General features: G+C 42.3%; 1 protein-coding gene across 2 annotated transcripts in view; it reads left to right on the top strand.

Moving 5' to 3' along the window:
• The window catches only part of PRKAR2B (protein kinase cAMP-dependent type II regulatory subunit beta), a 171173-nt gene that overhangs the window by 41699 nt on the left and 117194 nt on the right, over positions 1 to 12280 (top strand). The window contains exon 2 of one of the 2 annotated variants that reach the window (XM_029910853.1): positions 1986 to 1995. The exons of the other annotated variant lie outside the window; for it this stretch is intronic. Coding sequence (XP_029766713.1) covers positions 1986 to 1995 — 10 coding nt within the window. The remainder of the gene's footprint in view (positions 1 to 1985; positions 1996 to 12280) is intronic. 2 annotated transcript variants of the gene reach the window in all.

A 12280-nucleotide genomic window follows, 5' to 3' on the forward strand; every position in this document is an offset into this window, starting at 1 on the left:
GAGCTGCAGGGGGCAGTGCCTGGAGGCAAGGGCAACGCACGGAGCCCTCTGACCCCCCCACCCGTGGGCCGCAGGGAAGTGGTGCCTGCCACTTCTGAGAGCGGTGCGGGGCCCACGGCGCCACAGGGGGCAATCCCGCGGGCAGGATCCAAAGCCCTGAGGGGTCGGATCTGGCCCTGGGCCGTAGTTTGCCTACCCCTGGCTTAATGTTTGCTGGGACGTCATGCTAGCATTTCTGTCCCCCTGATACCACAATAATGGGGTTAAACAGATAGACACAATAGGATATGGGACTTAAAAAAACAAGAAATTGCAGTATTTTTGCTCTATCAGAAATAGACTATTTATCAACAGCTCTGTTCTTGCTGTTGTGTGGTGATATTACATACTGAAATTAATTTTCAAAAAATTCGTATTGAGAAAATTTGAATACTTTTACTCCTGGAGGAATTCTGCTGCAAAAAATTCCATGCACAGTATTTTAAAATTCTGCATATTTTGTCAAAATAACACAATATACTCACTCCAGTTTCAATTTTTTTGGTAATTTATTTCAAAATACCTGTCAAAAAGTATGTCAACAATACAGACAACAGCAAAAAAGATTCCCTCAGGAGTAGAGAGTTAAAGAAACCCCTACAACAACCCAGTTCCAGTTGGGGGAGGGGCTGTGGGGGGGGGGGGCCCAGAGCCCAGATGCCTGCACTCCCATCCCTCCCATATCGCAGCCACGGGGCATCCCCCGGCCCAGACACCAGCACTCTCCTCCCTCCAGAGCCCATCCGCAGGGCATCCCCCGTCCTAGACACCAGCACCCCCAGAGCCTTTACTCCTCCCAACTTCTTTACTGTCCTGCAGGGGGACATGGTGCGGTGTGGTGCGGCCCTGCCCTGCCCTTCCTCACCCTTTGCCAGAGCTGGCTGGGTCTCCCAGGCCCACTCCCCTCCCAGGAGAATGAGGATCAAAGAGCATGCAGCCTCCAGCTCCATCAGGCTGGGCGCTCTGCTCACTGCAAACTGGGCTCTGCAGAGTCCAGCAGCTCCTAGTGGTGGCCAGCAATTCTGCAGGGGAAACAAGGAACTCTGCAAAATTCTGCATTGTGCAGTGGTGCAGAATTCCCCCAGGAGTATACTTTTGACAGAAGTCACTAGGTGGCATTGTTGCAGTCTTCAAAATTCTTTATCATAGTCTGAAAGCAAGCTTTTAGTTTTTGAAGAAATAATTTCCGACTAGTTTTTTTATGCAGTGTTATGCGGTAGTTCTTTAAGAGAAGCTGTGGCAGATAGCAGAGAGATTGCTATCTTCTTTGTTCTCTATATTAAGAGGCCATTCTTGGAATAAAGTAGCTTCCTGGGAAATGGGTGTTGGTGTGTGGACTGAGATTTCTGTAAGAGGGGATTTCTTGCATGCCATTTCTGACTGCCTCTGTTTCAGGTCTAGTGTATATATATGTAAATAAAACAAGTTACACACAGAATACCCAGATTTGACATCATTCATTTTCTCTTTGACTGGAAAGCTACCCTGCAAGGTTGCAGAATTCTGCTACCACTCAGTAATTGGAGATGCTGGTGTTAGAAAAATGGTTGACTGCTGTAGCAGTCATTTCATGTAATCAGAGAAATTAGAGCTTGAGCTTTTAAGTAATTGTGGTTATGAGGCTTCTCTTGGAAGACTATTCTGCAGTCTAATGGATTTCATTGTTAGGATTTTAAATGCCTAAAAGAAATGTAGTCTATACTACAAATTAATGGCTTATAAATTCATCTTGAGCTATAGGAGCACAAAAATTAGCAACTCTTGGTTTTGCATGTTTGCCTTATTTTGTTGCTTATATTTGTGAAAATGTAGGGAGTTTGTTGATTAGGACATGCAGATAAATGAGGACAGAAACAGATAGATTTAAGCAGCAGGCTGCAACTTTATTAACATAATACTGAGGAAGTACGCTATCTGCCATGTCTCCCCCGACTCTCATGTACCAGGCCTTTAAATGTGTCCAGTATGGGGGTTTTATGGTAGGAGTCCTATAATCCATCACTCAGGGTAGACTATCCTCAGCCTACCCCTACGTTTCAGCTCAATCGTTTTGATCCTCTCACCCTGCCCCCTGCAAGGATACCAAAGAAGGTACCAAAGAGACTGTGAAGACTTCCTGTCTCTCCTTCTCCCACAGTCACAAAGATCCACCAGTGAAATCGCAGGTCTCTTACTTCTGGGAGCTGGCTTTTTTGGCCTTTTCTCTGCACTGGACTGCAAATTGCAATGAACTAAACCTTTATACAAATTACTAATATTTCCTGTATCAGAGGGGTAACCGTGTTAGTCTGGATCTGTAAAAAGCGACAAAGAGTCCTGTGGCACCTTATAGACTAACAGACGTACTGGAGCATAAGCTTTCGTGGGTGAATACCCACTTCATCAGACGCATGTGGTGGAAATTTCCAGAGGCAGGTATAAATATGCAGGCAAGAATCAATAATATTTCATAGTCCTACTCCTATTTAACCTAACTGTGCCTCCGTGCCGGTGTGAGGAAAGTGAAAGAACCCACCAAGTCTCAAATGGGAAAAAAATTCTTCCTGACCCATACCTACAGCATCCTAAAAACACAGCTTCTATACTACAGCCACAGGGAGGGCGGGTGGGAAAGCTGAAATGGAGTGAGAGAGTCCAAAATACCCAGAAAAATGTTTAAATTAATGAGGGGAGGGAGTGAGGTGCCGATCAGCTCCTGTTTTCCTCTGTCCGGCTAATGAGAGGCAGAGAGTCTGTGGAGAAGAAGGGGCCACCATTGCATTTCCCCCAACATGTACTCCCCCTTCCTTCCTTCTGTTCACCACAGTGCTGCTCCTATCAAGTTACCCTCCTGTTGAGCAAGGTAGCAGGTGTCTGTGCACCTTTTCTTACTCTGCTTCTTGAAGGAGCAGCTGATGTGTTGGTACGATGTCTTTAGCAATGTGAATGTTAATAAACATGTGGTGGTGGTGGTAGGTGTTTTAAAGTTGTAAAAGTGTAGGCTGACACTGTTTTTTAAAATTTATTACCCCAGCACATTCCACATAGTAGAGTTTTCCCCAACCAGCAACTGTTTCTCTTGCAACATCCAAATCAATTCCATCTTGATTTCGTTTTTCTCCCTCACACCATGGCTCACAAAACCAGGGCTCCAGCATAGTCCTTACCTCAGGGGGTGGCTCCCCAACCTCTTCCTGCTGGACTTTCTGAAATATTTTTTTACAGCATCTCATACAGTACCAAATCCATGCATGTGAATGCACAGGCACATACTCTTCTTTGTCCCCAGCAGAATTAACTCTGCTGCTGCTCGATACCTCTTTAGCAATGAAGTCTTCTTGGGAGCCTGCCCCAGCAGTGCTTCCTTTTGTAGTAGTGTCTTTCTTTGTAGGGAGCCATCTGGTGGCACTTTCTCATGGGTAGATCTTATCATTTGAGGGAGATGCAGCCCCTTTTCACTTTAGTGGAGAAGTTCAAGGATTGTTTCCTTATCACGAAACCCGACAGGAGGACTGTTATCCAAACTTTTGTCTTCAGTAGCAGAGTATTACATATATGTGCACATCAGCAGGACTGTGTTTTGCCATTTGGGGTAAAGATTGCTCAGGGCCCAAGCAATGGTTTTGTTTGTTTTTTGTTTGTGTTGTTTTTAATCAAAAATGTAAGCTTAAAGAACAAGAATGGAATCATCGTCATGGTAAATCACATCCTAAAGGGATGTATCCTCTTGGCAGATCAAGTGCCACCTGGATCAATCCCTGGGTAAGTCCTTAAGATGATCTGGCTGAATATTTAATTTCTGTACATCACTGACAATCTTATCATGCCACCAAATTTTTTGCCACCCACATGATCACTGGCTGTGTAACAGCATTCCTTGGTGTATTCCATTTTAATAATATGCCCATACCAAGAAAGCCGCCAGAACTGAACCAGTACTAATGGAGATATTTAGTGGGTTCAACTTAGAATATCTTCATTTCTGATCTTGTCCTGCCACTTAATGTGGAACAGCTGACAAAGATGACAAGAATTGATAATATCAATCCAGTGTTCTTCACCGTCCTCGGTGCCCATGCTTCACTTTTGTACAATAAAGTTAATATAACTGTGGTTCTGTAGGTCAGCAGCTTTGTGGCAAGCTTGACATCACAGTGTCCACGCAGAGGCTGCTGAAGGGCCTGAAACATGACTGCAGCTTCTGATATCTGAATGTTCACATCTTTTGAGCATCCTCCAGCACTGTCTTTAAAACTGCCCTGATATTTGAGAGTTGCTCCCTGTTCAGTGTCCTGCCAGTTGGTTGTAATTTGGAGTTGGAGGTTGTTTGATGATTTTAATCAAAAATGTAACCTTAAAGAACAGGAACAGAATGATAGATAGGTAAATTTGGTGAGGTGTACTTATGAAATTTAAGGGATACATTTTATATTTGTAACATTACTGCTATAGGTTCCAAGTATCAGGGGGTAGCCGTGTTAGTCTGTATCCACAAAAACAACAAGGAGTCCGGTGGCACCTTAAAGACTAACAGATTTATTTGGGCATAAACTTTCGTGGGTAAAAAACCTCACTTCTTCAGATGCATAGAGTGAAAATTACAGATACAGGCATAAATATCCTGGCACATGAAGAGAAGGGAGTTACCTTACAAGTGGAGAACCAGTATTGACAAGGCCAATTTAGTCAGGGTGGATGTGGTCCACTCCCAATAATTGATGAGGAGGTGTCAATACCCAGAGAGGGAAAATTGCTTTTGTAGTGAGCCAGCCACTCACAGTCCCTATTCAAGCCCAAATTAATGGTGTTAAGTTTGCAAATGAATTGTAACTCTGCAGTTTCTCTTTGAAGTCTGTTTTTGAAAGTTTTTTTGTTGAAGGATGGCTACTTTTAAATCTGTTATTGAATGTCCAGGGAGACTGAAGTGTTCTCCTACTGGCTTTTGTATGTTACCATTCCTGATGTCTGATTTGTGTCCATTTATTCTTTTACGTAGAGACTGTCCGGTTTGGCCAATGTACATGGCAGAGGGGCATTGCTGGCACATGATGGCATATATCACATTAGTAGATGTGCAGGTGAATGAGCCCCTGATGGCGTGGCTGACGTGCTTGGGTCCTATGATGGTGTCACTAGAGTAGATATTGGGACAGAGTAGGCAACGGGGTTTGTTAAAGGGATTAGTTCCTGGGTTAGTGTTTCTGTGGTGTGGTGTGTAGTTGCTGGTGAGTATTTGCTTCAGGTTGGGGGGCTGTCTGTAAGCGAGGACTGGCCTGCCTCCCAAGGTGTGTGAGAGTGAGGGATCGTTTTCCAGGATAGGTTGTAGATCGTTGATGATGTGCTGGAGAGGTTTTAGCTGGGGGCTGTATGTGATGGCCAGTGGTGTTCTGTTATATTTTTCTTGTTGGGCCTGTCCTGTAGCAGGTGACTTCTGGGTACCCGTCTCGCTCTGTCAATCTGTTTCCTCACTTCCCCAGGTGGGTATTGTAGTTTTAAGAATGCTTGATAAAGATCTTGTAGGTGTTTGTCTCTGTCTGAGGGATTGGAGCAAATGTGGTTGTATCTTAGAGCTTGGCTGTAGACAATGGATCATGTGATGTGTCCTGGATGGAAGCTGGAGGCATGTATGTAAGTATAGTGGTCAGTAGGTTTCTGGTATAGGGTGGTGTTTATGTGACCATCACTTATTTGCACTGTAGTGTCCAGGAAGTGGATCTCTTATGTGGACTGGTCCAGGCTGAGGTTGATGGTGGGGTGGAAATTGTTGAAATCCAGGTGGAATTCTTCAAGGACCTCCTTCCCATGGGTCCATAAGATGAAGATGTCATCAATGTAGCACATGTAGAGGAAGGGCGCTAGGGAACGAGAGCTGAGGAAGCGTTGTTCTAAGTCAGCCTTAAAAATGTTGGCATACTGCGGGGCCATGCAGGTACCCATAGCAGTGCTGCTGACTTGAGGGTATAAGTTGTCCCCAAATCTGAAATGGTTGTGGGTGAGGACAAAGTCACGAAGCTCAGCCACCAGGTGTGCCGTGGCCTCATCAGGGATACTGTTCCGACAGCTTGTAGTCCGTCCTCATGTGGAATATTGGTGTAAAGAGCTTTTACATCCATGGTGGCCAGGATGGTGTTTTCAGGAAGATCACCAATGAATTATAGTTTCCTCAGGAAGTCGGTGGTGTCTCGAAGATAGCTAGGAGTGCTGGTAGCGTAGGGTCTGAGGAGAGAGTCCAAATAGCCAGATAATCCTGCTGTAAGAGTGCCAATGCCTGAGATGATGGAGCTTCCAGGATTTCCAGATTTATGGATCTTGGATAGCAGATAGAATACACCTGGTTGGGGCTTTAGGGGAGTGTCTGTGTAGATTTGTTCCCATGCTATAGCAGGGAGTTTCTTGAGCAGATGGTGTAGTTTCTTTTGGTACTCCTCAGTGGGATTGGAGGATAGTGGCCTGTAGAATGTGGTGTTGGAGAGTTGCCTGGCAGCCTCCTGTTCATAATCTAACCTGTTCATGATGACTACAGCACCTCCTTTGTCAGACTGTTTAATTATAATGTCAGAGTTGTTTCTGAGGCTGTGGATGGCGTTGCGTTCTGTATGGCTGAGGTCATGGGGCAAGTGATGCTGCAAGTGGGGTTTTTTTACCCACGAAAGCTTATGCACAAATAAATCTGTTAGCCTTTAAGGTGCCACCGGACTCCTTGTTGTTTTTGTGTATCACTTTCCCCATCACTTAACCCATAACCTCACTTCAATCTCCCTGGACACTCAATAGCAGATTTAAAAGTAGCCATCCTTCAACAAAAAAAACTTCAAAAACAGACTTCAAAGAGAAACTGCAGAGCTACAATTCATTTGCAAACTTCACACCATTAATTTGGGCTTGAATAGGGACTGGGAGTGGCTGGCTCACTACAAAAGCAGTTTTCCCTCTCTTGGCATTGACACCTTCTCATCAATTATTGGGAGTGGACCACATCCATCCTGACTGAATTGGCCTTGTCAATACTGGTTCTCCACTTGTAAGGTAACTCCCTTCTCCTCATGTGCCAGTATATTTATGCCTGTATCTGAAATTTTAACTCCATGCATCTGAAGAAGTGGGTTTTGTTACCCACGAAAGCTTATGCCCAAATAAATCTCTTAGTCTTTAAGGTGCCACCGGACTCCTCACTGCTATAGTTTGTTTCCTGGACTTATGAAGTGTATACATTTAGAAAGCCGTGCCATAACTAAAAAGGATGACATTCGGTTTTGTTTTAAAGGTTTTTTTTTTTATTTGCTTACATATTCACTTGATTCCCCTTCCTGTCTCCGTGTTCTGCTGTTTGTTGTCAGAGCCATCATAGTTCCTCACCGGGAAGACAGAAAGCAGCTCCCTCTAGACCTAACTATTCCCACGTTTGTCACAGGGTTGTTCTTTTTATACAGACTGTCATTGAATATAACAGCCAGAATCCGATAACTAAAGGGAGGAAAAGCCCTTTACAGTGAAGTGACTTCTTAAAATTTTATTTCATATGAAGATCCGTATTGGATAGCCTTGTAGCTTTTTTGTGTTAAACAGCATTTTTACCACAGCAGCTAGATTCTATAATCGTCCTAGATGTGCGGGTTTCTTGAGATGGTTTAGTAGATTCTAAGGCCAGGAGGGATAATCTAATCTCACCTCCTGTATAACACAGGCCATATTTCACCCAGTTACCTCCATATTGAGCCAAAGAACTTCTGTTTACCTAACACACATTTTCCAGAGAAGCATCCAATCCTGATTTTGATTTGTTCTGATTAGTTTAGCTCATCCTAATTGTTAATCTGTTTTTATGAGAATTAAAAGACAAGCTGGTGTTAAATCGTATAATGTAAGAATTAAAGGGGTAGCCGTGTTAGTCTGGATCTGTAAAAGCAGCAAAGAGTCCTGTGGCACCTTATAGACTAACAGACGTATTGGAGCATGAGCTTTCGTGGGTGAATACCCACTTCTTCACATGCATCCAAAGAAGTGGGTATTCACCTGTCAAGGCTCCTTCCCCACTCTGAACTTTAGGGTACAGATGTGGGGGCCTGCATGAAAACTTCTAAGCTTAACTACCAGCTTAGATCTGGTCTGCTGCCACCACTCCCAATGTGCTAATTCCCTTCCCTGGGTAGCCTTGAGAGACTCTTCACCAATTTCCTGGTGAATACAGATCCAAACCCCTTGGATCTTAAAACAAGGAGAAATTAACCATCCCCCCTCCTCTCTCCCACCAACTCCTGGTGGATCAAGATCCAACCCCCTTGGATCTAAAAACAAGGAAAAATCAATCAGGTTCTTAAAAAGAAGGCTTTTAATGAAAGAAAAAGGTAAAAATCATCTCTGTAAAATCAGGATGGAAAATAACTTTACAGGGTAATCAAACTTAAAGAGCCCAGAGGAATCCCCCTCTAGCCTTAGGTTCAAAGTTACAGCAAACAGAGGTAAACACCCTAGTAAAAGGTACATTTACAAGTTGAGAAAACAAAGATAAAACTAACACGCCTTGCCTGGCTGTACTTACAAGTTTGAAATAGGAGAGACTTGTTCAGAAAGATTTGGAGAGCCTGGATTGATGTCTGGTCCCTCTTAGTCCCAAGAGCGAACTCCCCCCAAAAACAAAGAGCACAAACAAAAGCCTTCCCCCAACCAAGATTTGAAAGTATCTTGTCCCCTTATTGGTCCTTTGGGTCAGGTGTCAGCCAGGTTACCTGAGCTTCTTAACCCTTTACAGGTAAAAGGATTTTGGAGTCTCTGGCCAGGAGGGATTTTATAGTATTGTACACAGGAGGGCTGTTACCCTTCCCTTTATAGTTATGACATCACCCATGAAAGCTCATGCTCCAATACGTCTGTTAGTCTATAAGGTGCCACAGGAATGTAAGAATTGTGATCGATATAACTCAACAGCTTTTCTGAAGGTTTGTGTAGCTCTGAGAAGTGAGCCGGGCTTGGAAACGTAAAAGGTGGAGCCTTAAGCACAACTAAGCCCCATCTAAAAGTCTGGCTTCATTCTTATTAATATGAAGTGAATTATCATGATGTAGTGAAAAAACCTGAGTAACTACTTTTAAGTCAGTGGATTTAAACCAGTGTAAAATCATGTAATGAGATCAGAAGCAGGTTCCTAAACTCTGGATAAAATTCTGGACCTATTAAATGCACTGGCCCCATTGAAATTGATGGGAATTTTGCCACTATTTCACTGCTTGAGTATTACACTAAAATATGTGAGCTGGTGTTGTATACATAAATAGTGCCTTCCATCCACAGATCTCACACCAATTTATAAATATTAAGCTCCTCAACACCCATGAAAGGAAGGTAAGCAGTATTCCTATTTTACAAACAGAGCCAGATTTGAGGGATCTAGAAATGTAAATGCTAATCTTTTAGTTTTCATTTAAAACAAAAAACCACCCCCAAGAGGTTTTTTATTTAAAGTGTTTCTAGCGCTTTGTTTTTTGAAGATATTCTTGAAACTGATTAGCTGAGATTGAAAGTTTTGCCTCTTGACTGTTCCAAAACATCTTGGGTTATTCACTGTTCTCACCCAGAGCAGTCACCAAGAGAAGGCATTTTGAGTTCATTAGATCAATGGCCACCGGTTCATTAACTTTTTTTGAGGACTCCAGACCAGTTCATGTGTCTGTGTGGTTATTAATTGGCTACCTCAGCTGCCACTAATGGCAGTAGTATCACTCTCAGCCAGTTGTCTGCCACAAACTTGGCCCTTTTGAGCAATTGAATTGAGGGGACCACAACAGGGGGCAGCTCAATAGTATAAGAACTAGTGAACTATATATAGGACTGGGAGCAAGGGATTCCTTCATCCTCTTATGATCTCTGACACTGACTTTCTGTGAAAAATAATTAAATTTTTCCCCCTTGGTTTCCCCTTCTGTACAATGATTATCTCATGGGGTGTTGTGATAACCAATCGATGTTCATAAAGGGGTATAGGAGTACTTGTGGCACCTTAGAGACTAACAAATTTATTAGAGCATAAGCTTTCGTGGGCTACAACCCACTTCTTCGGATGCATATAGAGTGAAACATATATTGAGGTGATATATATACACACACATACAGAGAGCCTGCTGTATATATATCTCCTCAATATATGTTTCACTCTATATGCATCCGAAGAAGTGGGTTGTAGCCCACGAAAGCTTATGCTCTAATAAATTTGTTAGTCTCTAAGGTGCCACAAGTACTCCTGTTCTTTTTGCGGATACAGACTAACACGGCTGCTACTGTGAAACCTGTCATAAAGGGGTATGTAAATGTTAAAATATAAGGAAAGGTACGGTATTGATAATCCCAGTTGGTTCATTGGGTGATGGAAATGTTTTTACTGATTTTATATAATTTGCAGTTGTTTTTACAGTACACGATCCCACAGTTATGGACGGATACATACATATTTAAGTTTAGCCTCATTTTCATCATTCCTATGGTACCAAATGTATCTGTGTACGTATTTTCATTTTTATCACCAAAATACATTTTAAAAAATTCTGTAGCTGTGCACAGTTGTCTGAACTGGGTTTTTCCAAGTGTGAACTTTGTATACAGGTAGATATATTTCCACGGTTTGAAACATACAACCATTATGTAGTTTAAAAAGAAAATGGTGTCCTTTAAAGCACAGTGCACTGTAAGCCAGACTGTCCACACACTGCACAGGAATTTATTTATTTCATAATTTAAAGTGAGAGACTTCAATAAAAACATGGTGCGAATAGCAAAATCTGCCTCTTTCCTGTCCTTTGCAGATGGTGTTCCTTTGTGAAAACATACAACATATTTTCGTTGGAGTAAAGCAGAATTTGAAAAGTCACGTTAGTATTTAAATGACATCATGCATTTAAATGAGATCCTCCTCTAATTGAAATACAATGTGCAGTTGTGGCAAGGAATTAAATCTGTTAATCATCAGGAAACATCAAATGGCACTAAAAGCAAACTGGATGTATTTGCCTCCCAGGTTGCTCCTTTTGAGGAAAACTCATTAACCAGATTTTACAAACCTATGTTTGACCCCTTTTTATAATTATGCAGAACTCAATATACTATTTTGCTACTGCAAATCAATAAATATGCAGCCTTTTCCAGCCAGTTTTTGGTGTACAGTCAATTTGAGCATATCGTACGGCAATATCATTAGAACTATTTGATAGAACCAAGGGTGTGTCTTCACTGAGTTTGGTTTCAGATCAGTTATTATATTGGTAGTACAATTATATTGTTAGTACAACTGTCTCCGCAAAGTTCCTCTCCCTGACCTGTTGAAACTCTTTTAGTAATGTCAGGGGACACTATTTTATGTTGTCTTAGCAGAAGGATGTCAGTTAGGTTTCAAGTGTTTTTGTGATATGAAATTGATTTCACATACTGCAGCTACCCAAACAGTCATTAGATGATGGTTACTTTAGTGACTGAAATGGATTTGAACTGATAACTCTAGAGGCAAAAGGAACCAGATTCAATTTACAGATACTGTTTATAGATACTGTATTTTTAATCAGTAATGATCTGAAGTATATCACCTATAACTGCATTAGCATTTGGGTACATGAGAACATAAGAATGGCCATACTGGTTCAGACCAAAGGTCCATCCAGCTCAGTATCCTGTCTACAGACAGTGGCCAATGCCAGGTGCCCCAGAGGGAGTGAACCTAACAGGTAATAATCAAGTGATCTCTCTCCTGCCATCCATCTTCACCCTCAGACAAACAGAGGCTAAGGAAACCATTCCTTACCCATCCTGGCTAATATCCATTAATGAACTTAACCTCCATGAATTTATCTAGTTCTCTTTTAAACCCTGTTATAGTCCTAGGCTTCACAACCTCCTCAGGCAAGGAGTTGAATCAAGCACAGGTTGACTGTGTGCTGTGTGAAGAAGAACTTCCTTTTATTTGTTTTAAACCTGCTGCCCATTAATTTCATTTGGTGGCCCCTATTTCTTATATTATGGAAACAAGTAAATAACTTTTCCTTATTCACTTTCTCCACACCACTCATGACTTTATATACCTCTATCATATCCCCCCTTAGTCTCCTCTTTTCCAGGCTGAAAAGTCCTAGCCTCTTTAATCTCTCCTCATATGGGACCCATTCCAAACCCCTAATCATTTTAGTTGCCCTTCTCTGAACCTTTTCTAATGCCAGTATATCTTTTTTGAGATGAGGAGACCACATCTGTACGCAGTATTCAAGATGTGGGCATACCATGGATT

The sequence above is a fragment of the Terrapene carolina genome, unplaced genomic scaffold (genome assembly GCF_002925995.2).
Source record: "Terrapene carolina triunguis isolate 2854851 unplaced genomic scaffold, T_m_triunguis-2.0 Scaffold68, whole genome shotgun sequence".
In the NCBI taxonomy this organism is placed as follows: Eukaryota; Metazoa; Chordata; order Testudines; family Emydidae; genus Terrapene; species Terrapene triunguis.